Raw genomic sequence first — 27,763 nt, forward strand, 5'->3', positions numbered from 1 at the left:
AGAGGAGCTTAGTACCAGGAAATAAGTGAGGCCAAAGAAAGGACCAATTTGTAATGAACCGTGTACTGTCTTTGCATGCAGTTTCTACATCTTTTTTTAGGGGAAAAAAATATGTTGGCATCTTTGGTTATATATAATTTCAACAAAAACGCAGATATACTTCAATAATTTATGATGGCAGTGTTAGAACATCTGGAAAGCAAATGGATGGTAGCTGGCCATTATTAATGCACCATTTGTTTGTGTGACTTGCAGAACCAGGACTTTTCTTCCACTCAGAACAAAGAATTTGATCCGCTTGGCCCACTGCCACCTGGATGGGGTAAGACTGATTAGAAATAGTGTTTTGTAATGCAATGTAATTAGACATTAAAGCATTAAAGATTTCTGCCAAGTTATTTTATCAGCTCTTCTAGGCTACTTTTGTTTAACTGAAAATCTAGATTATTTTTTTTTTCAAAGTTAAATCCAGCCAAGAATTCTGTTCAAATATCAAGTCCTGACAAGGATGTGCAGTTCTGAAGTACATTAGAAACTACAAAGTATTCTTTTTTTTCTCAGTAATTATCAGGTCATAATCGCTTCTCTCACACTGTCATCCTATTTTGCACCACACTCATTAGGCAAGGTTTACCCCTTCTCTCTCTTCCCTGGATGTTTATTGCTCTGAAAAGCTTTTGTAATGACAACTAATAATCATCTTGTCCATCTCCCTGGAATACATTTGTTTGGGTTTGTACTTCACAGGTTTAACAATTTACAATTAATGCAATTCTTTGTGCATGTGTGTACCAAAATGTAAAGCTGGATTCCTGCTGTGACTGTGAGGCAGATGTGAGAATTCAGGTGTCAGGATACACAGGCAGCGTTCTCAGGGTTGTAAAGCAGGTGACTGCCTCTCAGAGTTCGAGTTGGGTTTTTGTTTGTTTTTTTCAAACATAACTATTTAGATTTTTGTTCTCAGGTAGACACAACATCATGCCATAAACTTGTGCCCTCACTTGTGTTTTCTTGCACTACATACACAATATGTAAAAGCATGTTTTTTAGGCTGATGTTGCTGGGGAAGCCGTGAAGCTGAATTTCCATGTTGAAATTAATTCTGCTGCCAGTGTAGCTCCTATAGACAAGTGTTTGCTTCCAGGCTTCCCTTGTAAATTGGAGCTTATTACCTGCAATAGTCAAACTCTGGCCTTTTTATGTAATTTGTCTTCTGAGTTATGCATGTCTTGTAACTCCCTAAATAAAAAATGGTGTAAAGAAATGCAGACTGGTCCAGAAGACCAAATCCTGGCATTTATCGTAAACGTTTTTCAGTCATGCACATATATTTATCTGAGTGAAAATCTTGGAAACCACACCACTTTTATTTCCTGTCTATTTAGTACATGAGTATTTCATGTTGCTGTTGTTATGTTGCTGTTTGCACACTTTTGTACTTTCTTGATTCTTATATGTACCTCTGCAACCTCTTTTGTCTTCGTTTTCTACATGGTTTGTGCGGCATATAGCAAAAGTCAAAGCAGCTGGGATTTCCTGTGGAGAAAACAGCCCATGTTTTTACTTTCTTCCAGTTATTTTTTCCTATTGCTAAAAAAATAACATAGTAAGGGATCTTAACATGGAAAGTCATCTTATCTGTGTTTTAATCCTTCTACGTTTTTAGCTTGGAAAAATACCTGAAAAAGCTTCTTAAGAAGTGCAAGCAGTAGGCCAGTGTATGCAATGCAGGTGAATCTCTTGTGATTAACTGTTTCCTTCCCACTAATGTTTATATTGTTACTATGATGTCCAGACTCTCACTGCTATAAGCTGCACAGTTGTAGACAGCTGATCTTTTCAGGGCAATAATTGAGACACTAAGAAATTATGCATGAACACTTGAAGTGCAGCTTTTCCCTGAGGATGGGTGATGGTGCAGTTTCATATGATTATTAGCAGTTGCTATTATTTAGATAAACTCCTGGTCTTGAATAGACTAGGAAGGAGTAATGTCAATGAAAGTGAAAAGGTGTTGTGTTAAAGGAGCTACGGAGAAACCTGAACATAGGTGAGGCTGTGGCAGGCTCTGGTAGTTGGATTTATTTGTTGTATTTAATTATTTCAACAATATGGTAACCAAGGTATTGAAATTTGTTTTCTTTTTGTATATTTTAGAAAAGAGGACTGACAGCAATGGCAGAGTGTATTTTGTCAATCACAACACACGTATCACGCAGTGGGAAGATCCCAGGAGTCAGGGGTAAGAAATCAATTACTGCTTCTTGTAAATCCGAAATGAAAATGTAATAAAGAAGTGAGAATGAGGCATTGGCTGGATGATACTGCTTACAGCTCAAGCATAGGCTGTCACAGAATCATAGAATGGCCTGGGTTGAAAGGGATCTTAAAGATCATCTGGTTTCAACCCCCCTGCTGTGTGCAGGGTCACCAACTACCAGACCAGGCTGCCCAGAGCCACATCCAGCCTGGCCTTGAATGCCTGCAGGGATGGGGCATCCACAGCCTCCTTGGGCAACCTGTTCCAGTGCATCACCACCATCTGAGTGAAAAACCTCCTCACAGTATCAAACCCAAATCTGCCCTGTCCCACTTCAAAACCATCAACCCATGTCCTATACACAGTTCTCAGGCAGTTAATATTAAAGGATACCACGGAAATTGAGATTGTAATATGGATAATGTAATGTAATGGATAGTAATAATAGAGTTAGCAGGAAAATCTTGCTCAGCAGCAGTGAATTAATTCCCCAGAACAGTTCCTACCATTTTCATATACTGTAAATGTATTTGTATTGCTGCAGGGGAGAGAGAAGGATTTCTTGCATCCCATGATGCAGAAGATTCTGAGTCAAAATTTGATTATTTACCAAACAGATGATAGCAAAGAGATAGAGATGGGAAACACAAACTCCAGGAACTGCAGCACTTCCACTTTATCATTTTTAAATAAAATTAAATCTAAAAAAAAAAAAAACTAGAGGCACTACCCCACAAGTAATGGATTCTTGTATTTCTCTTTAGTTTGGGGTCCAGTTACTTTGTCTCTCAGAGGTAGGGAGTGAAAAGTGAAGGATGTTTTCATCTCACTCAAAAAATCTCGGATAAAATTTCCACCAAAAGAAACAGTTTGGCCTGTCCCTTACAGAGGAGGAAGAGAAGTGGAGGGGCTAAGAGCTGTAGCCAGAGATGACGACCTTTGCGTGTCAGGCACATCTACAGCAGCTGACTGAATGGAAAACACTGTTATTTCTAGTAACCACCCAAATTTATAGCTGGAAATGTGGCCCTACAGTGTCTTTCTGTGGGGGAAGAACTCTGTAAACACTTTGGTGGAGTGCTACTACTCAAGTGTTCCACATATTTCAAGATACATTTACACTGATATCAGAGTTGAGGTGGGAGTTGTCAAAAAAGGTCACTGTTTGTATTTTCTTTATGTTCTTTTATTTTTGTCATTCTGAAACACTTAGCTGCTGAAATTATATGTGAGGTAACTAAGGCTACTTACTAAGACAGTGTCAGTTTCAGAATAAAACTGTAATAAATGACAGATTCTATTTGCTGTTATATTTCTACACAACTGAAGGAGCTAAAAATTCATTTAAATAATCACTGTGGTCTGAGAGCTGACTTGAAAATTGGAGAGAAAAAGGCAGAATAAGTGCTGAATGGAAAGTTTCGCAGTCTGCACTTCTAGATCCACTTGAATTTTTACTGTCTCAAGTCATCGATCGGTTGCCTTGATTGTATTAAGTTGTATTAAGTTACCATGTATTTTCTTGTACTCACAGTCAATTAAATGAGAAACCCTTACCTGAGGGCTGGGAAATGCGATTTACTGTGGACGGCATTCCATATTTTGTGGATCACAATAGAAGAACCACTACATATATAGATCCCCGCACGGGCAAGTCTGCTCTGTAAGAGTTTTTTAACTACTGCCTTTTAAATGTGAAGTTCAACAGCCATCATTAAGTTTATTTTCTCTGTTTGTTTTGTGTGCAGGAAGTTTTACACGTAAACTTTTTGTTTTCTTAGTCCACTGATGACACTCCCTGAATATTGAACACTCCCTGTACTTTGAACACATCAGAATTTCCCTTGCTTACCAGTAGATTATGATATGAGCTTCATTAGTATTTCTAATGACCTGATCCTGTTCTTTCATTTACTAGTCTTTCTTTTTATAAGTACTCTTTCTTTGCATTTCAGGAGATTCAGTGGAATTAAAACCAGAACTTAAGTACAAACTTAAAGTAACCGAATGATGGCTGACATCCCATTCTTACTATTATAATTTTCTAAATACAACTAATAGGTAGATACCATTGAAAAAATACTGCATATACACTTTACAGTGTACAAAGGAGAGTTTTTTTAGTTTAAAAGCAAACAAAAAGTTATCAAATGAAATATCCATCCAGAAAGCCAACTGAACCACGTAGCCCCATAGACAATAAATGAGCAGACTTTTCCTTAAATTACAAAAACATTTTTTAAATTCTTTTTTCTCTCTTTGGTTCCAGAGACAACGGACCCCACATAGCTTATGTACGGGACTTCAAGGCAAAGGTCCATTATTTCCGGTTCTGGTGTCAGGTACAGATTTCTTTATTGGGAATATTTGGTTGCTGTTTTGTGCTCTGCTTACTTGCTGTAAATGAACCATTTATTCAGTGCTCTACAAATAAAATCAATCAAATGAAATTAATCAACCTACTTTAAATGAGTTTAAAAAGGGGAGAGTAAACACCAGGCCTGTATAAACTGATGCAACTGAGAGGGCAGCTTTAATACTGGGTAAAGAAAACCTACATTTATTTACAGTTTATTTTACGAGCTGCTCAATTTAAGAATGCAGTTTTCCTTATGCTGTTAATAAGTGAATGTGTGGAAGCATAGTATTCTAAAATGCAGTTAATGCACGATGTAGTTTCTGCACAAATGCTTCTGATAGAAAGTGCAAGACATTTGAGATAGGACGTGTCTGTCTTGTTACAGATTGGCACGACCTTACATAGTAGCAAATTACAATGTTAGTCTTGGTCCTTTAAATTCTGCAAATACCAAAGGATTTTGTAACTTGGTACCTTGGAAAAAGTCATAAAGTGTTCCCATTTGCAAAAGTCAGTGAATTATAGTTTGAAAAAGCAGAATGGAGCCTAATTTTTCACTTTGCACAGAATAACCATAAAATAGTTTTTGTATTAAATGTTGTGCTGGAAGACCTTGCTGATTTACACTGTGCGTTTGATCTGAATGTTTTCCAATGTTCTAGAAGAGTATGCTTTGAAGCTGTTCAAAGCAGGATCAGAAGGCCTGTGTACCTTACTGTAGATCTCAGTTGTGGAAGCAATTGTTCTTGGTGTAAATTAAAATGGAAGTGTCTTGATTGCTGACTGCTTTATATGGATTATTGAAATCTGCCTCTACCTCATAGAACAGTGTATATAGTAAACTACAGTGTTACAGTGTTAGAAACATGAAGTGATTGTGTATCTCACCTCTGAAAAATGTCATTTCAGCAACTGGCAATGCCACAACACATAAAGATCACAGTGAGCAGAAAAACATTATTTGAAGACTCATTTCAACAGGTATTGGACTAAAATATATTAGCAGTGGGCGTGGGAAGTTGAATTGAAGCAATCTGTTATCTGTGTGCCATTCTTAATGCCCTGACACCTTAATAGTGTTATTTTAATAGATACTAACAAAAACTAGCAGTTAGGATACAGCCATGCTTATTATATCTAAAGATCATGCAAAATGTGAAATACTGTCTCCAAGTGATTCATGTGACTGTTTCATGGACACAGTGATTTTATAAATAATATCTTCATTTATTTATTTTTTATTATTATTATTATTATTTTCCACCAAGTTCTTTAAAATCTGTTGAGTCAGCTTGCTCTGCTGTGTTGGCACACTAATCCTGTGTTACATAAGCCCAGTTTTGTACCAAAATACGTTAAGCTGAACTGTGTCTTGGTGTTACAGATCTTCAAACAAATAATGAAATGGTTGAAAGAAAACAAAACTGATTAATTGTATTTAAATAGTAGCAAAATTTAACTATGCTTAGAGACCGAAACCATGTTGAAGATTTGTTTCTGTACAGTATTTGTAATGTTTTGCAATTCTCCTTTGACTTTTTTAATGTTAATTGTGGCAATAAAATCGCTTCCATTGCTTGTTAAATAGAAGCTGAGAGCAGCTGTTTTTCAGTCTGATAGGGAGAAATGAATTTGAACGTGTAGAAAGAACGTGAGATTCCACTTGGTCAAGTAATATAAAGGGAGCCAACAGCAGACAAAACAAGTCCTGGGAGTGAAAACTGATTCCAAACTAGTTTCTAGAGTTGCACTTTGTCATTTTATAGTAATTGCAGAGGTAATAAAATTATCACGAGAGAGCTCATATAACCATGTATCAAGGGAGAGTTCATATAACCATGTAAGTGTCAACCAACCTTGGCTGATAACTACAGGCTAGTACAGACTTAACATAATTTTTATCCAATTTCTATGCCTTTCTTTGCAAACAATTTTGATTCTTTTTTGTTTTGTGAGACCCTAATTCCATCTCTTCATTGCTTGTAGCTCAGGTACCACTCAAGTACCATTCAGGGTCATATTTTAAAGATCCTGAATTTATGTGCTTTGGCCCCCTGTTATTTTTTGGCTGGTTTTTCTTTTTTCCTTTTTGTCAAGTATTTCTGTACTGTTGGCCTAAGCATGAGAATTTAATTTGCAAATTGTTATTTTTCTTTTTTTTACTTGTTAATCTGTGGAAGTACGGTTGCTACTAACCTAACCCCTCAAATGTGGTGAATATTCCATAAGCAAGTACTGTTTCGTGTATTCATTATTCCTTCAGTGCTGCTTGACACAGCAAATAAGATGTAATAGTAATATGCCCAGCCAATGCTTATAGCTGTTTTCTTCACACAAATTGATTGTTTTTCTTTTACTAAGATAATGAGCTTCAGCCCTCAGGATCTGCGGAGACGTTTGTGGGTTATTTTCCCTGGTGAAGAAGGATTAGACTACGGAGGTGTTGCAAGGTAAACAGAACTAAAATGGCAAACAGTGCTTTTTCCCACATGTTTTTGTGAAGACTTCTCTGAAGTAGAGCCTTGAACTGCAGCACTTTCAGAATATTAGTGAAGCTTATTCTTAGTCTTTCCTTAGAATATCACTGTGTGTCTTTAAAATTGTTTAAAACTATTTTCAGTTCACTTTAGGAATTGCTTTAATCTGTCTCAACAGATGCAGTTTATTGACTTAGTCATGATTGTTGATAACCACAGTACAGGTTTACAGAAAATGGGTGGAAATCTAGTTTCAAGTCAAACTTCTTACGTGAATGTACTGAGAAGAGCATAAATTAATTAGCACTGCCTAAAAATTTACAGTTTAAATCCATTATAGCATTATTAATTGCCTCTTTAAAATGAGGGGTCATTTTCCCAACTACTGACTGTTGGATAACTTTGTAACTGCTTACTAAATTGTCATTTATCTTAGTCTCAGCTCAGTTTAGCCATACTTTCTGGAAAAGAAAAAAAAGCCAGTTTCTAGGTCAGCTTTCAGCTTATCAGTTAGCTAAGCCCATTTTTAATCTTTTGAAATGTACTTTTTGTTGTTTGCAATTTCAGGGAATGGTTCTTTCTACTGTCACATGAAGTTTTGAACCCAATGTATTGCCTGTTTGAATATGCTGGAAAGGATAACTACTGCTTACAGATAAACCCAGCCTCCTACATTAATCCAGACCATCTGAAATACTTCCGTTTTATTGGAAGATTCATTGCCATGGTACGTAGAAAAACATTAAAGTTGTCTCCTGGAATTTTTCCTTTAAATATTTTGCCATCAAATGCATAATTTAAAAATGCATATTTGAACTAAAATTTTATGAGATGTTTGTATATAGCTATTATGAGTATAAATGAATTAAGTATATTAGCAGCTATAATATTCCTGGTTGCTGTAATATTTAGCTGTCAGATTTCATCGGTGCACAGTACAGAATGTTGTCATATTGAGTATTCAGTCATCCTATGCATTATTTTGTCTGTTTTCATGTTCTTCAGGCTTTGTTCCATGGAAAATTCATTGACACTGGTTTCTCTCTGCCGTTCTATAAACGTATCTTAAACAAGCCAGTAGGACTCAAGGATTTAGAATCTGTTGACCCAGAGTTTTACAACTCTCTCATCTGGGTAAAGTGAGTTTGACTTGATTTTGTTCTTGAAATGGCAATAAAATGTTTATTTTTCACTTATGCCAGAAAGGAAATGTAAATTTAATACTAAAAAAAAAAAACAACCTACCAGTGAGCAGTAGGGTACATCAATTACACAACAGTAATGGAACTTTAGCACTCATTTAAGATGTACAGATAGATACGCAAGATTTCGTTGCATTTTTAGTTCACTGGATATTCTGCACAGCATCTTGCGTTCCACTCTTACTGTTTTTTAATAAATTGAGCTAGACAGAAGTGGTAGCCCTGCATGCTGTTACTGGTAACATGAGTCAATTCCACTGACACTGGAAGTCAGCAACAGAAATCAGCACAAATGCTTTCAGTAATGCTTTAAAATAGCTGGTTTAGTTATAGAGCGATTTGGTACTTACAGTCACAGTTAGCAAGTGCAGCTTATTGTTTACTGTCACGTAATTCTTATGTCAGCCATACCTGCATTTTTTACTAAAAGGTTAATATCAAGGATTTAAAGTTAATTCTCGTATATTTTCTAGCTGTTGTTGCTTTTTTGCTCCAAGGTGAATGATTTAAGACCATTTCTACATCTAGCCTTCCATGCGTGTGTTGTCAGTCATTTGTATGCTCTACATTCATGTTGTTTCTAAGTCCTCCTTCACTCCTTTGCAGATTTCCTCTCAAGAGAGCAGTAAGTAGAAAAGATCTGGAGTTTATAGACCAGAACCATTTTGGAAATGTCATAAAGATACTACGTAGAAAACATTTTAAGCCCCGTTTAGCTTTAACACATTGTAATTTGGGACTAATTATATAATAGCATGATTCCAGGGTCATTATACACCATTTGTTCTAATAACGGTGGTGATTTTCTTTTCCTGGCAGTTAAAAGCAGGAATTGGGGTTGAGGAGTAGAAGGGATAAACAGGCAGTTAAAACTTCTTCAGCTATAATAATAAATAAGAATTCTTTTAAAATCTGCAACATTAGGCTGGTTTCTGTGTCTAAAAAGGTAAAACAGGTTTCACTCAAGAATGATAAAACATTTTTTAGAAAGCTTTGAGGACTTTGCAGAAGATGGAGATGGATGCATTTTTAAAAAGCAGAAATAGAAAAGATGAAAAGTAGCGCATCTCTGGTGATGAATCTTGGGGTGGTTGTTGTAAGCAAGGAAGAAAGGGTGAAAGAGCTTTTGAGGTATTTGCAAGATGAAATAGGAGTTCTGGATTACTTTTGAAGAAGTAGCCTGTTCTGTGCTGAGCAACGTGCTGCTGAAAGCAGTGAGTGAACATTTCATTAGGAAACTTCAGTAGTTAGTGTTCATGGAATTGAGACCTGAATGGGGAAAAAAAGATCTAAGGCTTGATTCTTGTAATTAAAGAATCTCAAGTTGGTGTGTATTCTTTTCTTTGTAAGAAGAGTGCATTATTTGTTATCCTGTGACTTACTGAGTTTGAGAAACCAACAGTGAGAGAAAGTCAAGCTACAGGGAAGAAATCTACATTGATTGGTCTTTAATCAAGGGGCAAGGATCTTGTGAATAAATTCTAGTAAGTTACATGTGTAACAGAATTTACCTTAAGAACAGCCTCAGTCCATTAATGTTCTGTGGAGAGTCTATAAGTGAAGGAGCAGTATTCACCTCTTGTAAAAATAGTCACCACTTTGCCTCTGTACAGATGAGCTGGGCACTTGTTCAGCACTATCATTTGCACATTTCAAAGCAGTGTTTTGGCTTTTTTTAATAACATCTGATAACTTGAAGTGTCTTTTGGTGCAGAAGTGTGTTATATTTGTTCTTTGTATAGTCCTTTTGGTGCATGAGTTACTGTAATGGGTCAAAAGGCAGAACAGAGCCTTCTGAATATCAGTACTAGGCTGCTTGTCAATGGCAGTGAAGAGGACTTGTAGACATTACAGATTATTTCCTCCCCCTCCTCACCTTTACTTCAAAGTGTGCAGCATTGCCAGACAGCATTCAGGTGATAGTTTGAGCTTTCCAATTACAGAAAGTTTGAGTAAGTTTCCAAGTAGGACCAGCAGTCCCTGGTGGCAAAGATAGGAGAAGCTTACATAGGAAGGAGGGAACTGGGAACTTGACAGAAGCAAGTTTTAGATCTCACTTTGTAAGTGTTAAATTCCTCCACTATGCTGGCTACATATGCTTGTATTAGTTTACACTTAGTGTTCTAAAGGGGTTTCTTATTTAATAGTTTGGCTGTTTGAGTTTTGTTTTGTTTTGTTTTGTTTTTTAACTTGTAGTTTATTGCCCTGGATAAAAAAGCAACGAGGAGACTTAGGGCAGTAGCAAGAACTGTTCTGAAAGGTACCTCTAGAGAAAATACAAACTGCTTATCAGTTACCGTATCTGTAGTGATACAGAAGTCTTCTAATCTGGAGTCCATGAAAGGCTTTGCCCCTTTTGAGTAAACACGGAAGTATGTGAGTATTTTGGAGTAGAACCTTCAGATCTCACAGCAGTGCGCACTGAGCTCTACATGCAGAGGTCAGTAGTTGAACCTGCTTACCAGCACTGCTGAAGGAAATGACTGTAAATGTGCAGTAAGAAAAATCACATGTGGCAGGGAGGATATCACTTTATTAATCACCAAAAAAGCAAATGGTGCGAGTTCCCAGGAAGCTTTGCAGTAATGTTTAATCGCTTTCTGTTCTGCCTATTAGGAGTTCATTTTTCTCATTCCCACTGTTTCAGAAAATCCATAGAATTACTTTGTTTGGAAAGACCTTGAGAGTTCTTCTGGTAAGGCCCCTCTGCTCAGGCCGGGTCAGTTAAAGCAGGTATCTTTCATTTAAAGGAAGAAGTAATTTTATTCTGCCATCCATCAGCTCTCCTGAGGTTTTGTGCAGCAGTGTGTATTTTGGAAAGAGCAAATTCAGCAGCGCCATTGCACCACAGCACTAAATACATCATGGTGATGTTTTCAGTATTGATGTTTCTGTGTTCATGATTCAGGACAAGTGTCTTAGTTTTGCGTTTTATGTTGAGGAAATGTTCATCATGTGGTTTCATGCCAGTTGTCCACAGAACACAACCACACTGTGCTGTCACTCCCCCTCCTCAAAGGAAGAGGGGGGAAAGAAAATGTGGTTGGAAAATAAATGAAAGAAATGCTCATAGGCTGAGATAAGAACAGTCTAAAGGAAAAGGAGGAAAAAGAGAAACGTCAAGTAAAGGCCATACGAGTAGAGAAAACAATTGTCCTCTGCTTATCATAGAATGGCCTGGGTTGAAAGGGACCTCAAAGTCCATTGGTTCCAGCTCCACTGTTGCTGGCAGGGGTGCCAGCCACTAGGTAGGACACCATCACATTAGCAGTGTTTGGCCACACCTTGGAAAGCAGGGCCTCGGTACATGTTGTGGCTATTCCCCTTTCCCAGCTCCTATTGCTGTGCATGTCATCATATGATATGCAATATCTCTTCAGTCAGTTTAGATCAGTGCCCTGGTGGTGTCCCTTCCCCCTCTTCCCCACACCCAGCCTGCTGGCTCAGGGGCTGCAGGGTTGATGCTGTGTCAGCACTGCTTGGCAGGAGCTAAAACATGAGTGCAAAACCAGTGCTGCTCTAGCAGCAAGTGCAGAGCACAGCACCGTGTGGCTGCCATGGGGACAGCAACCTTGTCCTTGCCTGCCCCAGTGCAGCACGTCTGTGTATGTGCATCACTGCTTTAGAGAAGCACACAGCAACATAAGAATTGCAGTGTTGCACCTGTTCTGGCTATTAAACCATATAAAGAGGATAGAGATTTGAGCAATTTTTGTTGGGTGAAGGTGGTTCTTATTTGGTAGTTTCAAATGAGAAGATTCCTCTTTATCAGGAATGTATTATTTTGTTAATTTAGGAGCTTGGGATATTTTGATATATGTTTTCAAGATAGTCCCATAAATATACTGGAGTTGAAGATAATTCATGAAGCGTTCTGAGTCTTTTTCTTATCTGTTTCTTGATAAGGCAGCAGGTAATGAAACACACAACAGTGTCATTACTTGAAAGGCTTTTGTACTCCATAAACATTCCACTTAGAGTCAGTGGGTAACTTGTCAGCCCAGTGTCGGATGAATCTAAGGATACTGCTGTACCTCTCTCACAGTTAACTTATGCACATTGGTGGGGTGAAGTCTGTAGATCTTGCTGCAAAACCACAGTTATTGTATAACATTTCTGTAACTTAATTCTTGAGCTCTGAACAGTTAAGAAAAAAAGTCCTTAAGATTCTTCATACCTGTATCTTTTACTACATACACAGTCTGGACCTGGTTATTTATGATTACATTTTCTTCCTTGCAGAGAGAATGATATTGAAGAGTGTGGCTTGGAAATGTTTTTCTCAGTTGATAAAGAAATTCTAGGTGAAATCAAAAGCCACGATTTGAAGCCAAATGGCAGCAACATTCTAGTGACAGAAGAAAACAAAGAAGAATATATTAGGTAAGATTAAAGGAAGATTTTCAAATGCTCTTCTCCCATTTCTTTTAGCTCAATCAAGACAATGCTGTCAAACCATGTAATGTGAGGCATGATTGAAATCATGGCTATGGATAATTGCTGATGTTGGTAAAATGTGGCAATTGTTCAGATTCCGTATTTGAAAGAAAAATATTGATGGCAATATTTTAACAATATTACTTTTTCCAAGAGATTCAGTTCAGTAGAAGTTCTATCTGTTTCTTTTTCCAGAGATAATTAATTTTAGCAGAACGTCGTGACAACAACTGTGAACATCAGGTGCTTTGCCGTACCATTGCACACATTTATTATTCACATTTTGGCTTCATAGACTTCTGATATTCCTCTCAGCTTTCTGTGCTGTTGCTTCCTTTTAACCAAAGGATGTTTTTGGATGCTTTTGTGGTAAACTGGATTTTCTAAAAATGCTTGTTTTGTTACCAGTTTCCATGTGAACTGCCCTTATGGTGCTGTTATGTCTTGGGGTTTGTAACAAGTGAACAGTGCAATGTGTTGTACTGTTGAAAATAGAGAATTGTGATATAGCAGCACCAGAATGTTTTAAAGCAAGGAAAGGAGCCCTGTTGCAGAACGGCGGGAGAAAAGCAAACGACCACAGCTGTCATTGACATATGATCAGCCAATCTCATTTATTGCTTGGCTGCGTGTACATTTATAATACGGATAATTAGCTCATACATAGTGCAAAAGCAGAGCTCATCATTGGTTCCCAATTACATACCATCCCCAAGTATCTTTGCAACATGTAGTTATCATCCTGATAGTTACTCCCTTGCTGAGTTCACAAAACCATGGCTAGTTTCTCACCATCACAGGGCATCCTGTTGTTCTTGCTGTCCTTGCAGGTGGTACGGCTGCTTGTTTAGATGCACTGTGTTTAAAACCCTTCTCAGCTAACCAGCTGTAAATAACACTCTCTACAGAGCCCGAGAGTGATTAAAGAAAAATGTGAGCTATGAGGTGCCTTGCCTCAAAATATCCCCTTTTTGTCTTGAAATGTCCTCAGTGAGCAGCAGTGTACAAGCTCTGTTTTAATGTGTAAACATCAGCATTATCTTGCACAGAGAATTTGCTCTGAACAAAGAAAAAGAAACAAACAAGAAAGCACTGTGCATGTGGCAGGCAATAAATGAATCAGTAGAATTTCCCTCTTCCTTACAATCTGAACTGCAAAGGCTTTTTTGTGGGCAGGTTTTGAGGAATGAGGGAGTAGAAATTGTTTTCGTCTCAAGTCATTTGGAAAGGTTTCACAGAAACGGTGACATTTGCAGAAGGAACGTATTGGCATTGGCAGTTGTGCCAAATACTCATTGGGATAGAGAGGAGGGAGTACCTGCAGAAGACCGTTCTCTTCTGGTTTTGAGGAACCCAGGGAGAGCTCAGATTGCAGCTTAAGCAATGTTCTTTTGTCGCACTCTGGGACCTGTGTTATCAGAGTTTCATCTCTCCTTTCAATTCCAGTTCTCCTGACAGGTTAGGCTTGAATTCAGCATAATATCTGCTTCTCCCTGGGTTCAGGTTCCTCAGGTCTCCTGCCTGCTTTTCACCCTTTTCTTAATGGAGAGTGGAGTTTCTACCACAGAGCACAGTTTCATGATTAACAGAAACAAATATGGAACTTTCCAAATGGACATAGTCATTTCTTGGTAAGCTAGCAGTCCTACTTATCTTCACCAATACAATTGACCTCAATTTTACTTTGTCATGGATAATGACTGAGATTTCTGGGGAGGATATTAGATGAACACAGCTCTGCATTTTTTTCTTCCTCCGAACAGCAAGGGACTCCTGTGCTCTCATTAATATCATCAGTGAGTAGATGCTGCCTTCTGCTGGAGCCTAAAATGCTTTCTGCAGTTGAGTAGTTGGAAACATAGGGTTTTAACTTAAAATTGTTTGCACAGAGTGAAAGTTGCGAATACAATTAGAATACAGTTACACAGTGCTCTATCCCCAGCACTTTCCATCATTTTTCTTAACACAGCTTACGGTTCATTTCAAAACAAACTAACAAAGATGAAGTTGGGTTAGTATAGCCCATTTTAAATGATCCTTCTGTGTCTTTTCCAGGCTGGTAGCAGAATGGAGACTTTCACGAGGTGTTGAGGAACAGACACAAGCTTTTTTTGAAGGCTTCAATGAAATTCTGCCACAGCAGTATCTGCAGTATTTTGATGCTAAGGAGCTGGAGGTAAAGGATTCTTTGACTAATGCCAGATCCATACTTAAATTTCTGTCAGTGTCTGAAGAGCAGAGTTCATTAAGGCTGGCAGTTCTGTTTTCAGGATGTGTGAGAGAAGCCTTATGTATCAGTTAGTATTTGGTTACTGTGTTGGTCTTCACTTTCTTCTTTGCAACCAACTTACAAGTTTCTAACATTTTTCTCCCCTAAAGGTGCTCCTCTGTGGAATGCAAGAAATTGATCTGAATGACTGGCAGAGGCATACCATCTACCGGCATTATACCAGAACCAGCAGACAGATACTGTGGTTCTGGCAGGTTTGTAGACTTTTTTCCTCTAAGAACACAGCAACATCTTACTGAGCAACAGTCAGAATTACTCAACAGATACGTAGCGTGTAAATAGAAATGATAACTGCTAATCCAGATGTCCTAGGGGTGATGGGGAAGTGAATGTATCAATATTAAACGTTACATCAGTGTTAATTGTTATTTTTCAGTTTGTGAAAGAAATAGATAATGAGAAGAGAATGAGACTTCTACAGTTCGTTACTGGAACGTGCAGATTACCAGTGGGAGGATTTGCTGACCTCATGGGTAACAAGCCCTCTTTAATGCATTTTATGCTCATGTTTATTCCTTTTTTTAATTATTAAGGAACAAGCTGTGTGTTTAAGGATATTTTTTAATGAATTTACAGGGAATCTTTTTTCTGAGTCTTGCATATTGGTAGAGCTGTGACAGAAAAAGGGATGGAGGGAATGTGAACACACCTTGCATCAGTGACTTGATAGATGGTTTGGACATGGTCCTGGCAGGGCAGCCTGCTCTGGGTATCTCTGCTTGATCAGAGTGGAAGGTCTAGGAAACTCCAGAGATTCCTTCCAGTACCAATCCAATGATGTGATTCAGTGGTTGAGTTTCTTTGAAAACCGCTTCATATTTATGCATTTCACTACATGGAATTCTTCAGAGGGATGTAGTGAGAGACAGATGTCTTTGTGCTCTGCAAGTAGTTATAATCTTGTTTTCTCTTCAAGCCTTTCACGCTTTGTTGTTACGTATTACCTACTGGTATACACGGGCAGTTAGACCTAAGAATTGTTTGTTTGGTTTTTGTACAGGGAGCAATGGACCCCAAAAATTTTGCATTGAGAAAGTTGGGAAGGAAAACTGGTTACCTAGAAGTCACACCTGGTAAGTACGAAGGATCAAACTCTGCTATGGTTCTGTTATTACGGATAGCAATGTACTTTGAGATTTTAGTAAGATGGTGTTATATGGAAGTGACTGAGATTGTATGAAAGCAAAACACTGGGTTATGGCAGTAAGCTCTGCTGAGTAAGAGTTAACTTCTGAAAAGCAGTTTTGTTGTGGAGCTGATTCCATTGTAAATGCCATGGATTTGCACACCACTAAAAACATAAAGTAATAAACAGTACTTTTTTCTAAAGAGTTTGGGATTGACCTTTCATTATCACCACACCCGATCTTGGCAATGAAAATAAGTAGCCACACTCATGCTCCCTCTTTGCTGGAGAAAATGTCGCTTCTGCTCAGTTTCTCAGTTATGCTGGTGCTTTGTGAAGATGTTCAGATTTTAACTTTCAGATACAGAAGAGAGATAAAGTGAGACTTGTTACTAAATACGTTGCCAGTTCTGGAAAGTTATTGTTGCTCAGGTACTTGTTGTGCTTTAAGTCTCACTTTCATAGATAAATGCACGTAAAGATACAACTGTTTTAGAGGGTACAAATCCAGTTATCCCTCTGAACAGGACAGTTTATATGCCTGTATTCTTAATGGATTTTTTGGTGGTTTAAACTGCTGTTCAGTACTTAAGGTTTCTCTTTGTTTTCAGTTTCAATCGCTTGGACCTTCCACCCTATAAGAATTATGAGCAGTTGAAGGAAAAGCTGTTATTTGCAATTGAAGAAACAGAAGGTTTTGGGCAGGAATAGCTGCGATTTGCACCTTGAAGAATGTGAACTCAACGTGATGTTCTTCTTCACTTCTTCTGCTTGTTGCACACTTCCTTGTAAAGTAGACTTGACTTGGATTATTTAACAGTAGTAGCGTGTAAGTAAATGGATGTTATCCTGAGGTTTTATCCACGTAAACTCTGGATTTCTACCGAGCACTTTCAGAAATCAAAAGAGCAATCAGATATGGTGACAAAGGAATTCTGACCCAAGTAGAGATTTAATACAGCTTTGGGCTCTGCTTTGTTTTACCTTTCATTACTTAGAATGTGTCCTTAACAACTGACAGATTTTTTACAATAGTTTTGTCTTTCCTTTTTAGTAGCATATTTTGCTACTGATGTACTGGGAAGTTCATTAGTAGCTGCAATGCTGCAGCAACGTCATAACCTCTTGACAGCAGTGTTATTAGAGCCAACTTGTAACCGTCCTCTGCCTACTGTGAGCAAATTCATCGCTTAAGCTATTCTTCTGACTCAAGTGTGGCTGGACTGTTTTTCCTTGCCTGGAGTCTGCTCACATGCTAGTGGGACTCAGACTGCTGTTAAGGGGATGTCAAACTGTGGCACAAATCCAGGGCGTAGCTTTGCTTTGTTTTCCTCACAGTCTTGCTAATTTCAGCAAAATAACCGTCTGCCCAAAGTTGCTGGAGATTTGCTTGTGCCCTCTGAGGAGTTCTGATCTTTTTCTGTGTAACACATCTAGCTTTTCAAACTATGATAACACTGTGGTTCTTCACTTGTTTTGCAAAAGACAAGACCACATTGCACTGATTCAATTGAGATTCCTGTTTGCAGACTGATGTTTCCTGTCGGAAGTGTTAATGGACGTTATACTCAGTGTTATTCTTCCACGTTGCAGTCAGTTTTCTCTGAAGACTTCTTTGGTTTCTCAGGAAGAGGTACAAAATAACTGGATTTTGAAAATGATGATACTTATCATTTTTGGTGATGAACTGATAATGCAATATTAGCTAAGACTCGGAGGACTTGAAAGTTTTTACACGGATTCCAGACTTTCGACATTTGAGAGCATCAGAAAATAATTCTATAAAGATTAGAACAGGATTTGGGGAAGGTTTCTATGTGAGGTCAGCCTAAGCTGCTTCCATAGCTAGTAACTTTTGTACTAAGTTCTTACTGGATGGATAACATCTTTTGCTTTCTTTTAGAATCTAATATTCAGTTCTCTTCTGGTTTACAGTGAGGTTTTATTGCTCCTTTAGACTGAATGCACTTTTCAGGTATGGTCAGCTCTTTCCTTCTCTGCAGGTAAGAAAGTCAACTTCTGTGAGTCGAGCTGTTAGCCATAGTCAGAAATGTGACACTTGAAGTAGCACGTAGCACAAGTTAAAGCATAACCGTAGCTCAGAGCCCTGGGACGGCAGCTGTTTGGAAGAGGCTTCTGTATGCTGGAGCTGAAACAGGGCAACGGGAAACTAAAACCGAACCTCCAGTCTTGAGAATTTCCTTCCTTCCATCTAAACTACAAGAGGGAGAGTCTGATTCCGGCCTATTAAGAACCAAGACGTTACACTTTTAACCGACTTTAAGAGTTTATCAAGTCAAAGTGATGCACGCTCATTGGAAGGAAGAATGAGAAGGCCTTGGAGTAAATGCCTCTTTTTGTCACGTGTATCCTATGGAGAGCAGTGGGACAGAGTTTCCCATGAACAGGGATTATCCTTTTACCTTCTCACTGGCGGTGAAAGCTATCCTTGCTTCAAAGATTTACTAGGAGGAAGACCTGCCAATTTCATAACATCGGATGGGTATTTTACTGTCTACAGCTCACAAGGAGAAGAAAAAAGCCTTATGAATATTCTGTTTATGTTAATTCTGACAGTGAAATCTAGTTATCTAACATATTTACAGGAGAGATTAAATTAAACAGGATAATGCAAGATTAAGCTAAGAAAACTAGTTTGTGTTCTGCATAATGATTTATGATTCACGTAGGGAACCTAGACACGTCGTGGATGTATAAATATCACCCAAAAGGCTTTCAGCCCTATATTTTTAAAACACAAAGCAGTTCTAATTGAAATAGCCTTAGCCCTAGTTCTATAGGGTACGGCTGTTGAATATTTTTATGGTTGAAATGTTTAGTTCAGGAAAAAGGTAAATGCTTGTATATATTTTTGCAGTCTCGGATTCCACTTACTCCATGTTTTCTTTCTTTAATTTAAGTGGCATGTTTGTGTCTTTCCTGCTGTATTAGGATGGGGAGAGGGGGCTGGATATCCCAAGCACCAGAACTTACTTTAATGTACCGCAAACAAAGAATCAGCTGGGAAAAGCAGTCTGTGAAATGCTGCATTTGGCCAAACAGGAAAGTAAACCTGCCAGTGTGTTCAATTGGCGACGTTCTTGAAGTCTGAAGTGAGGTTTACTTAAACGTTTTGCTTCGTAAGCCAACAAGTGTGTTGGTTTTTCTATAGCATGTTCTGTAGAAATAAAACGTTGTTCTTATGAACCATTGGTGCACTTTGCTGTTCTTTATGGGGATGTGGTGGAAACATCCTGTGGATGCTGTGGATAACCACACAGCATCTGCTACCCCAGGTAATACTGGACTTCCAGCTGAGATGAATGACTTTACTGCTCCCAGCACTGCTTGAGCAACCTGGTCTGTGTGAATTCATACTGCATAACAAATGCATACTCGTATGTAGCTGCCAATTAATCCAAATTCTCAAGCATTAAAATAACTTCTGTTTTGATTTTTGCCTTATGAAAATGACATGAAAAACTGAATGAGATGCTGAGCTACTGATGAACGAATTAACAAAGCCTTATTGCTCCAGGTAGCTCAGGTGTTCCTATATGAAGCTGCACAGTAAATGCGCCATGTCTTCATCTGATCAAGCATCAGAAGCTGATATTTTAATGCATTTCTGTTCCAGAAAAAGAAAAAAAAAAAAAAACACTGAAAACGCAAAGCCTGTTAAAATTGTCTTGTTTGCATCATTCTGACATGCTGCACTCAGTCTGTGAATTCAGCTCTCGGTTCTGTTGGTATCTCCAGCCCCTGATTCTTGTGGTGTCTTCTTCATTTTCTTCCAGCATCGCTGTTTGTGTATATATGCTCTATTGAACAAGGACATGAACTGGGATCAGCAGCACTGGATGGTAAAATACTGTACTGAAATTCATTGTCGAAATTTCCTTGTATTGTAATTTCCAATACTCAGGTAACTGTAACAATATCTCCGTAAGTCGAATACTTTTATAAAATGACTTAAAGAAATGCTTGTCCTGTTGTTATTGGCTTGGTGTTGCGAAGCATGAGTGTAGAAATGAAGGATTGAACTGCTGCTGGGGGTTGCAGGTAGTCTGGGATTCTGTCGTGTGCTATTTCTGCCTGCTGGGGATGTGAGCGGGCATTGGGCCCAAGCCCCGCTCGTGTTGGTCACAGCACAGGGGCTGCGGGAAACACTGGGAGAGCAGAGCAGGGAGAGCCGGGCTGTGTGCAGGCCGGGGCATGGCATGGAACCTCGGCAGCTGTGCAGCTGCTGAGCTTTTCCCCCAAGTCTTCAGACTCTCGGGTGATAAGGCTGTGCAGCAAAGCCAGCTGGGCACTGCTGATATATCACCGCAGGGTTAGGAAAGGGCAAAACAGAGCAGAGTCTTTCAAGAACACAAAGCGGTGAAACACAGCTGTTTATTGCCTGGGTAAGTGATCTTCTGTGGGCATCTTTGAATTATTCAAGAGACTCGTAGGGGGAGTCCCCTGGCATTCAGTCTTAGCGAGTAAAGGGGTCCAAGAGAGCTGATTGCTCTTCAGGAATGAAGTCTTAAGGGCACAGGAGCAGGCAGTCCCCCTGAGCTGCAAAATGACCTGTCAGGGAAGAAGACCAGCATGGATGAATAGGGAGCTATTCTTGAGGCTCAGGGAAAAAAAGAGAATCTACCACCTGTGGAAGGAGGGATGGGCAACTGAGAATGAATACAAGGAAGTTGTTAGGATGTGGAGAGGTGAAATCAGAAAGGCAAAAGCCCAGCTTGAATTTAACCTGGCCGCTGGGGTGAAAAGGAATAAGAAACTCTTATAAATACATTAATAGTAAGAGGAGGACAAAGGAGAATATCCACTCTTTGCTGGATGAGGCTGGGAATGTGACCATTGAGGATAAGGAAAAGGCAGAGGTTCTGAATGCCTTCTTTACGTCTGTCTATAAAGGTCAGACAAGTTATCCTCAGGGTACTCCTCTCTCTGACCTGGTAGTCTCAGCTGGGGAGTGCGTTAACCTCCCTGTGATTCTGGAAGAAACAGTCAGAGACCTACTGCTCCAACTGGACTGCCACAAGTCCACGGGGCCGGATGAGATCCACCTGAGGGTGCTGAAGGAACTGGCGGAGGTGACAGCCAAGCCGCTTTCCATCATCTATCAGCACTCCTTGTTGACTGTTGAGGTCCCAGAAGACTGGAGGCTTTCCAACGTGACTCCCATTACAAGAAAGGTTGTAAGGAGGATCCAGGGAACTACAGGCCTGTTAGCCTGACCTCGGTGCCAGGGAAGGGAATGGAGCACATTGTCTTGAGGGAGATCATGCGGCATGTGCAGAATGGCCGGGGGATCAGGCCTAGCCAACACGGGTTCATGAAGGGCAGGTCCTGTTTGACCAACCTGATTTCCTTCTATGATCTAGTGACCCGTCTGCTGGATGAGGGAAAGGCTGTTGATGTGGTCTACTTAGACTTCAGCAAAGCCTTTGACACTGTCTCCCACAGTATTGTCATGCAGTAGCTGGCAGCCCGTGGTTTGGACGTGTGCACTCTTGGCTGGGTAAGGAGCTGGCTGGAGAGCCGGGCCCAGAGAGTGGTGGTAAATGGAGTTAAATCCAGTTGGAGACCAGTCATGAGTGGTGTTCCCCAGGGGTCGGTGCTTAGGCCTGTCCTCTTCAACATCTTTATTGATGAGTTGGATGAGGGCATTGAGTGCGCCCTCAGTAAGTTCTCAGATGACACCAAATTGGCAGGGAGTGTCGATCTGCCTGAGGGTAGAGAGACCCTGCAGAGGGATCTGGACAGGCTGGAGAGCTGGGCTGAAGCCAATGGGATGAGGTTCAACAAGACCAAATGCCAGGACCTGCACTTTGGCCACAACAACCCCAGGCAGTGCTATAGACTTGGGGCTGAGTGGGAGGAGGATTGTGTGGAGGAAAAGGACCTGGGGGTACTGATTGATGCTCGGCTGAACATGAGCCGACAGTGTGCCCGGGTGGCCAAGAAGGCCAACGGCATCCTGGCTTGCATCAAAAACAGTGTTACTAGCAGGAGCAGAGAGGTGATCATCCCTCTGTTCTCAGCTCTGGTGAGGCTGCACCTCGAGTGCTGTGTTCAATTTTGGGCCCCTCACTGCAAGAAAGACATTGAGGCCCTGGAACGTGTCCAGAGAACGGTAACGAAACTGGTGAGGGGTCTGGAGCACAGGACGTATGAGGAGAGGAAGGAAAGGGGAAGGGAAAGGAAGGAAAGCAAGAGGAAAGACACAAAATGAGACGTCCCAGGAGCCCACCCCGCCATTGGGTCCCCAGGACACACAGAGCTCAAAGTCCACCCTAAACCTTGTTCCATCCCACAGAGGTGACAACTGGAGGCAGCAGGAGAAGGAAGGGATGGTTATTTGATTTCAGCACAAAGGGCTTAAGGAGAAATATCCACTGCTGGGCTCAGGGGTGAGGACGCCAGGTACAGGGAGCTCTGTGTGCTGGGCATGGACTGACTGAGCCCTTCCAGCCGCGTGGCTGTGGCAGCACTACCTTCCATCTGGGTGGGCCAGAGGGAACTGTGTTTCATTGCAGGAAGGGAAGGGGAAGGAAGGAAAGCGGGGCCGGGAGGAGCGGGCTCTGTGCTGCGAACGGGGTCGGGCCTCGGTGCGGGGGCACGGAGGGGCTGTCGGGGGAGGAGCTCGCGGCGCTGCCGGCACCCAGAGGCGATGCGTGCGGTGCCACCGAGTGCGGCGGGGGCCGGGGGGCGGCTTCGTCCCGGGGAAGGTCGTGCGAGCATCGAGCTGTCGGTGCGGCCTTGGGATGCTGCCCGCAGGGAAGCGCGGCGGGCGCTGTGCCGGGTGCCGAGCCGTGGCTCGCGCTTTGCTCGTCCTTTGAAGGCTGAACTGTAGGCAGCCGGTTTGCATCGGGTTCCTCCAAGGGTCTGTCTTGGAACCGGTGCTCTTGAACATCTTTATTAATGACATCGATGAGGGAATGGAGTGCACCCTCAGCAAGTTTGCTGACGACATGAAGCTGAGTGGTGCAGTTGATACGGTGGAAGGAAGGGATGCCATTCAGGGGGACCTCGACAGGCTGGAAAACTGGGCTTGGGTGAACCTAATGAGGTTCAACACAGCAAAGTGCAAGGTTTTGCACTTGGACTGGAAGAACCCCAGGCACCTGTATAGGCTGGGAGGAGTAGTCCTTGAGAGCAGCTCGGCAGAGAAGGACCTGGGGGTCCTGATGGACGAGAGACTCAACATGAGCCAGCAGTGCGCTCTGGCAGCTCGGAAAGCAAATGGGATCCTGGGCTCCATCAGGAGAGGGGTGGTCAGCAGGGATAGGGAGGTGATTGTCGCTCTCTACTCGGCTCTTGTGAGGCCCCATCTGTTGTACCGTGTCCAGGTGTGGAGCCCTCAGTACAAAAAAGATATGGAGATTTTGGAAAGGGTCCAGAGGAGGGACAGGAAGATGATCAGGGGGCTGGAGCACCTCCCCTATGAGGACAGGCTGAGGGAGCTGGGCTTGTTCAGCCTGGAGAAGAGAAGCCTGCGGGGTGACCTCATTGCAGCCTTTCAGTACCTGAAGGGAACCTACAGCCAGGAGGGGAGTAAACTCTTGGAAACGGCTGATAATAGCAGGACACGGGGAAATGGTTTTAAGTTAAAAGAGGGAAGATTTAGGTTGGATGTTAGGGGGAAGTTCTTCACTAGGAGAGTGGTTAGGCCCTGGAACAGGATGCCCAGGGAGGTTGTGGATGCCCCGTCCTTGGAGGTGTTCAAGGCCAGGTTGGACGGGGCCCTGGGCAACCTGATCTAGTAAAGGTGTATGTTTGGTGGCCCTGCCGGGCAGGGGGTTGGAACTACATGATCCTTGAGGTCCCTTCCAACCCGGGTCATTCTGTGATTCTGTGATCGGGTTGAAGGGGCTGGCACTGCCCTGAAGGTGAGCGAGAGAAGTTGGCAAAGGAAGGGTGAGTGGCGGGATCCGAGGAGGGCGTTTTGTGTTTGTGTGCGTGTCTGTTGTTTGCCTGATGTGTTTGTGTGCGTTGTTGTTTCAGGTGTCTGAATGAGGACTCCCTGTGGGAACTGGCAGCAAGCAAAGGAATGGATCGACGGGCCTGGGCGCCGTGTTGGACTGCGGCTGTGGAGCCAACGAAGGTGTGTCCAGTGTCCTTCCTTACATCATTGACTATGTATGAGGTGTACCTATATCTGTGTAACCATTTTACAAGTCAGGGTGCAGGTTTTTGGTGGAGCTATTCCAATTGAAACCACTGCTGCAAAATGGTGGAATAAACATACCATTTATAACCAATCTCTGGATTATAGAGTTTGCTTCTTCAAGTCAGTGTGTGTTCCAGCACTGTGTGTGGAATTGGGATGTAATCAGAGTGACTGGAATCCCAGTTCAGTCAGAGGTCTTAATTGTAGGTAAGGGTTGAATCCGCCGAGGTGCCGCACAAGGAGAGGCGCTGGGTACGACTATGGAAAGCAGAGCTTGTGTGTCCCAGGAGGCAGGCGTAGTCAGGTCCCCTTTGGAGCCTGCCGTTGTTGGTGCTCAGCTCAGGAGCCCCATCAGGAGCTGCTGCGTGCTGCGTCTGTGTCACGGACTTATCTAGATCAATATGATTGACTGATCAATCTATGATCTCCAGATGATGTTATGATGTGAAATACCAATAGAAAAAAATACAAAACCACAACAGTATGGCAGCCCAAAAAGATTCCCTTGTGGAAGAAGGGGGAGGGTGAAGGAGGGTGAAGGAGGGTGAAGGAGGGTGAAGGAGGCCGAGGGCCCTTTACTTGGGGCCGGCTCGTCTGTGCCCTCTTGCTGGCCAGAGAGAAGGGCTGCCCGCTGGGCACAGGGAGCACCTTGTAGCTCCCGTACCATGCCCTGCCCTCCAGCCCCCTCCTCATCCTATGTGGAACTCCAGTGCCAGCAGTGCGGCCGCCATTTTAGAACCCTCTCCATGTCACCATGGTCACCGTTGCCGCATGCCTCTGACAGTTGTGGCAGTTAACAGCCATGCCTGCTGCAAAGAGGGCGAGGGTTGAAGTTTCTGGTGGGAGGATGGAGCTGGGGGCCCTAGGAGTCAGAAGGAGGAGGGGGCCCGCCATGACCATCAGGCAGAGGAGGGGTAAGAGAGCCATTATCCATCATGCCTGGACCAGCCCTGTGACCACCACCCATGTGGAGCCTATGGAGGTGGATCCCCCTCCGGAGGAACCGATGGAGGTGGATCCCCCTCCAGAGGAGCCCATGGACGTGGATCCGCCCGCGGCATAGCTGGCCTGGCACCACACCACCGTGCCAGGCCCCGCGTTGGCATGGTCACAGCTTCACCATCGCTGGTCCAGGCACTCGGCTCCTTTCCTGCTGCGCGGCCCCTGCCCCCAGCATGAGCTGGGTGGCATTATTTAACATCTTCTGCTCCTCCACCTTGTTGCTCCTCTGGTTCTGTGGGCCCCCAGTTCCATCTTCCCCCTGTTAGGTTAGGTGTTTGTTATGTTCTTTGTTTTGATGGTAGTGTTAGGTTAGTGTTAGTGTTCAGTTTAGTTTTAGTGTTAGGGATAGGTTCCTGTTCGTTTTTTAGAGTTAGGCATAGGTTCCTGTTTGTTCTTTAGGGTTAGGTATAGGTTTTTGTTGTTATTTTAGAGTTAGGTATAGGTTTTTGTTGTTATTTTAGAGTTAGGTATAGGTTTCTGTTGTTATTTTAGAGTTAGGCATAGGTTAGTGTTCGTACTTGCAGTCAGGCATTGGCTGTTACACTCAAGTAAAAGTAACCGCTGCTCCTTGGGTAAGCATGCAGCTGGTTGCTCACCCCGAGCAATGAGTGCGACTGCCCTGACAGTTTGATGACATCTGCGATGAACTGAATTTCCCTCTTGGGACTTTTCCTTTGCAGAACATGGAGGAGCAGAGCGTGAGTGGCTGAGAAATGGAGCTGGGACTCAGGAGAGCAACACGTGGCTGTGTCCCAGAGCTCCCAAAGTGTGGCCATTGCAAGGTAGGCGTGCCTTACCGTAAGCGTTGCTCAAGCACAGCTCCTGGCACTGTCTGCAACAGATCCGCTCTCTGCGTGCTTTCTTTCAGTCGCTGGTGTTGTGCAGCACAGCCACGGCACGGCCCTCAGTGCGTACGCGAGGAGCGTGAAAAGGTAGGTGGTGAATTTTCATCTTGCTAACGCTAGGATTAGGAATGGTGAGCATTCCTAAAAGAGTGGCCACAAAGGTGTGATCTGCCTTGGGGAGAAGTTGATTCTCGCCTCTTCAGCTTTTCCCTTCTTTTCTGTCCACCTGTCCTTTCCAGCTCCTCCTCCCCTCAGCTGCAAGTGGGGCAGTGCTCGAGTGTGAGGACTCTTCCTTGGCATGCGGTAACAGACAATGCAGATGTGACTTTTGTGTCCTTCCTTGTTCTTGGGTTCGTAGCCCAGGGATATCTTGCGAGCAGCTCTCTAAGTCAGCCTGTGCTGGCAGCATGCGTGAGTGAAATAGTGCCTTTTTTTTCCCTCTTGCAGCAAGCTGCCTCCATGAGAGCAGTAGAGCAGCAGGCTGTCTGCACTATGGCTGCTGAACGGCATTTCTGTCCACCTGAGATCCCTGAGCCCAAGCTAATGGGGAACGTGCTGTGCCACGGACTCTTCTACGGAGCGGTTTTGCAGCTTCTCTGTGCATGCCATCATGCTGCCAGTTTCCAAATCCCCAGAGGCAGTAAGTGGTGCTCTCACGGGCTGAGAGAAAGGCACGGGCAACCGGCTGGGAGGGAACCGTCTGTAGCTGTTGCCAGCAGCCTGGAGGTGCCAGCTCGTCTTATCCTGCAGCTACTGCTTCTCCCTATGAGATGCCGGGCAGAGGGTCCACCCGCCCGTGCAGGGACCGCCTTGCAGGAAAGGGCTTTAGGCTCTGGTTTGCGTGGGATTTGGGGAACGAGACAGAGGTGGAGTTTCTTGTGTGCCCAACTGTCAGGAAGGCGGTTCCCAGTTCTGGCAGCCCAACGTGCCCAGGAGGGAGACTTGAGCTCCCAAAGCGAGCTGTCAACCAGTTGTTAGCTGAGAAGGTTCCCTGAGCGTTTCTGAATTGATTCTTGTAGGACTCGGAGAGTTTGGGGACTGAGACTTGGGAGAGAGTGAAGAAAGCCGAGGCAAGGCAAACGCTACTCAGCTGAGGAAGAAAGCCGAGAAGAAAAGCAGAAAGCAACGATGAGGGCTTGAGCAAAAAGCCACAAAGGACAGCAGAACAACCTGCAATGCTTCCCAGGAGGTGGCACCAATGGCAACGGTCAGTATGGTCCAGATTTCAGGTACTGCAGTGCTTTCCCTTTCGTGGACAATGGAGAGGAAGGAAGGAATCTGGAAGGGAAGGGCTCGTGCTGCGTTAGAAGCATAGAGGGCTTCACCCGTGCAGGACTTGATGTATGGCAAGAGCTGGAGATGCTGCATTCCTTCAGGGTCCTTCAGCTCGATCCCTGTTTCAACGTATTGATTATTAGCTGGCCTTATAGCATGTCTTTAGTCATTGTTTGTATCCTACCTACTTAATTTTGTGTTGAAATGTATTTTGGTTGCATTTTGCATCTGTTCGTTTCAAATAAAAGCAAACCAAACTTTTTAAAACTGGTGCTGCCTCTTTCAGTAGCTGCTCAAGACGTGTCTGGCTTGGGCTG

General features: G+C 42.5%; 2 protein-coding genes across 7 annotated transcripts in view; both read left to right on the top strand.

Annotated features, from left to right (window-relative positions):
• LOC107322843 (E3 ubiquitin-protein ligase Itchy) overlaps positions 1-20,132 on the top strand; it is a 57,477-nt gene extending 37,345 nt beyond the window's left edge. For 2 of the 6 annotated variants that reach the window (XM_085519943.1, XM_015881347.3), the window contains 14 exons: positions 256-322; positions 2,158-2,242; positions 3,795-3,923; positions 4,530-4,602; positions 5,529-5,600; positions 6,981-7,069; positions 7,664-7,823; positions 8,102-8,235; positions 12,541-12,681; positions 14,791-14,911; positions 15,115-15,219; positions 15,402-15,498; positions 16,026-16,098; positions 16,763-20,132. In XM_085519943.1, coding sequence (XP_085376069.1) covers positions 256-322; positions 2,158-2,242; positions 3,795-3,923; positions 4,530-4,602; positions 5,529-5,600; positions 6,981-7,069; positions 7,664-7,823; positions 8,102-8,235; positions 12,541-12,681; positions 14,791-14,911; positions 15,115-15,219; positions 15,402-15,498; positions 16,026-16,098; positions 16,763-16,862 — 1,446 coding nt within the window. In that variant the 3' untranslated portion in view covers positions 16,863-20,132. Of the gene's footprint in view, positions 1-255; positions 323-2,157; positions 2,243-3,794; positions 3,924-4,529; positions 4,603-5,528; positions 5,601-6,980; positions 7,070-7,663; positions 7,824-8,101; positions 8,236-12,540; positions 12,682-14,790; positions 14,912-15,114; positions 15,220-15,401; positions 15,499-16,025; positions 16,099-16,762 lie in introns of those variants that run through there. The other 4 variants (XR_014935880.1, XM_085519944.1, XR_014935881.1 and 1 more) reach the window with 4 other exon arrangements.
• Positions 20,133-24,172: 4,040 nt separating this feature from the next.
• On the top strand, positions 24,173-27,713 carry LOC146757731 (uncharacterized). Its single transcript, XM_085520007.1, has 4 exons — positions 24,173-24,258; positions 26,007-26,108; positions 26,195-26,258; positions 26,411-27,713. Exon 4 carries the CDS (start codon positions 26,631-26,633, stop codon positions 27,147-27,149), a length of 519 nt encoding a protein of 172 aa, XP_085376133.1. The 5' UTR covers positions 24,173-24,258; positions 26,007-26,108; positions 26,195-26,258; positions 26,411-26,630; the 3' UTR covers positions 27,150-27,713.
• The last annotated feature ends 50 nt before the right edge of the window (positions 27,714-27,763 follow it).

Source organism: Coturnix japonica, chromosome 19 (genome assembly GCF_054131305.1).
Source record: "Coturnix japonica strain WE chromosome 19, WE-NBRP24, whole genome shotgun sequence".
NCBI classification, from domain to species: domain Eukaryota; kingdom Metazoa; phylum Chordata; class Aves; order Galliformes; family Phasianidae; genus Coturnix; species Coturnix japonica.

Bases quoted from the DNA above. Each gene is read 5' to 3' on its own strand.
- LOC146757731 (XM_085520007.1), top strand. From the start codon at position 26,631: ATGAGAGCAGTAGAGCAGCAGGCTGTCTGCACTATGGCTGCTGAACGG.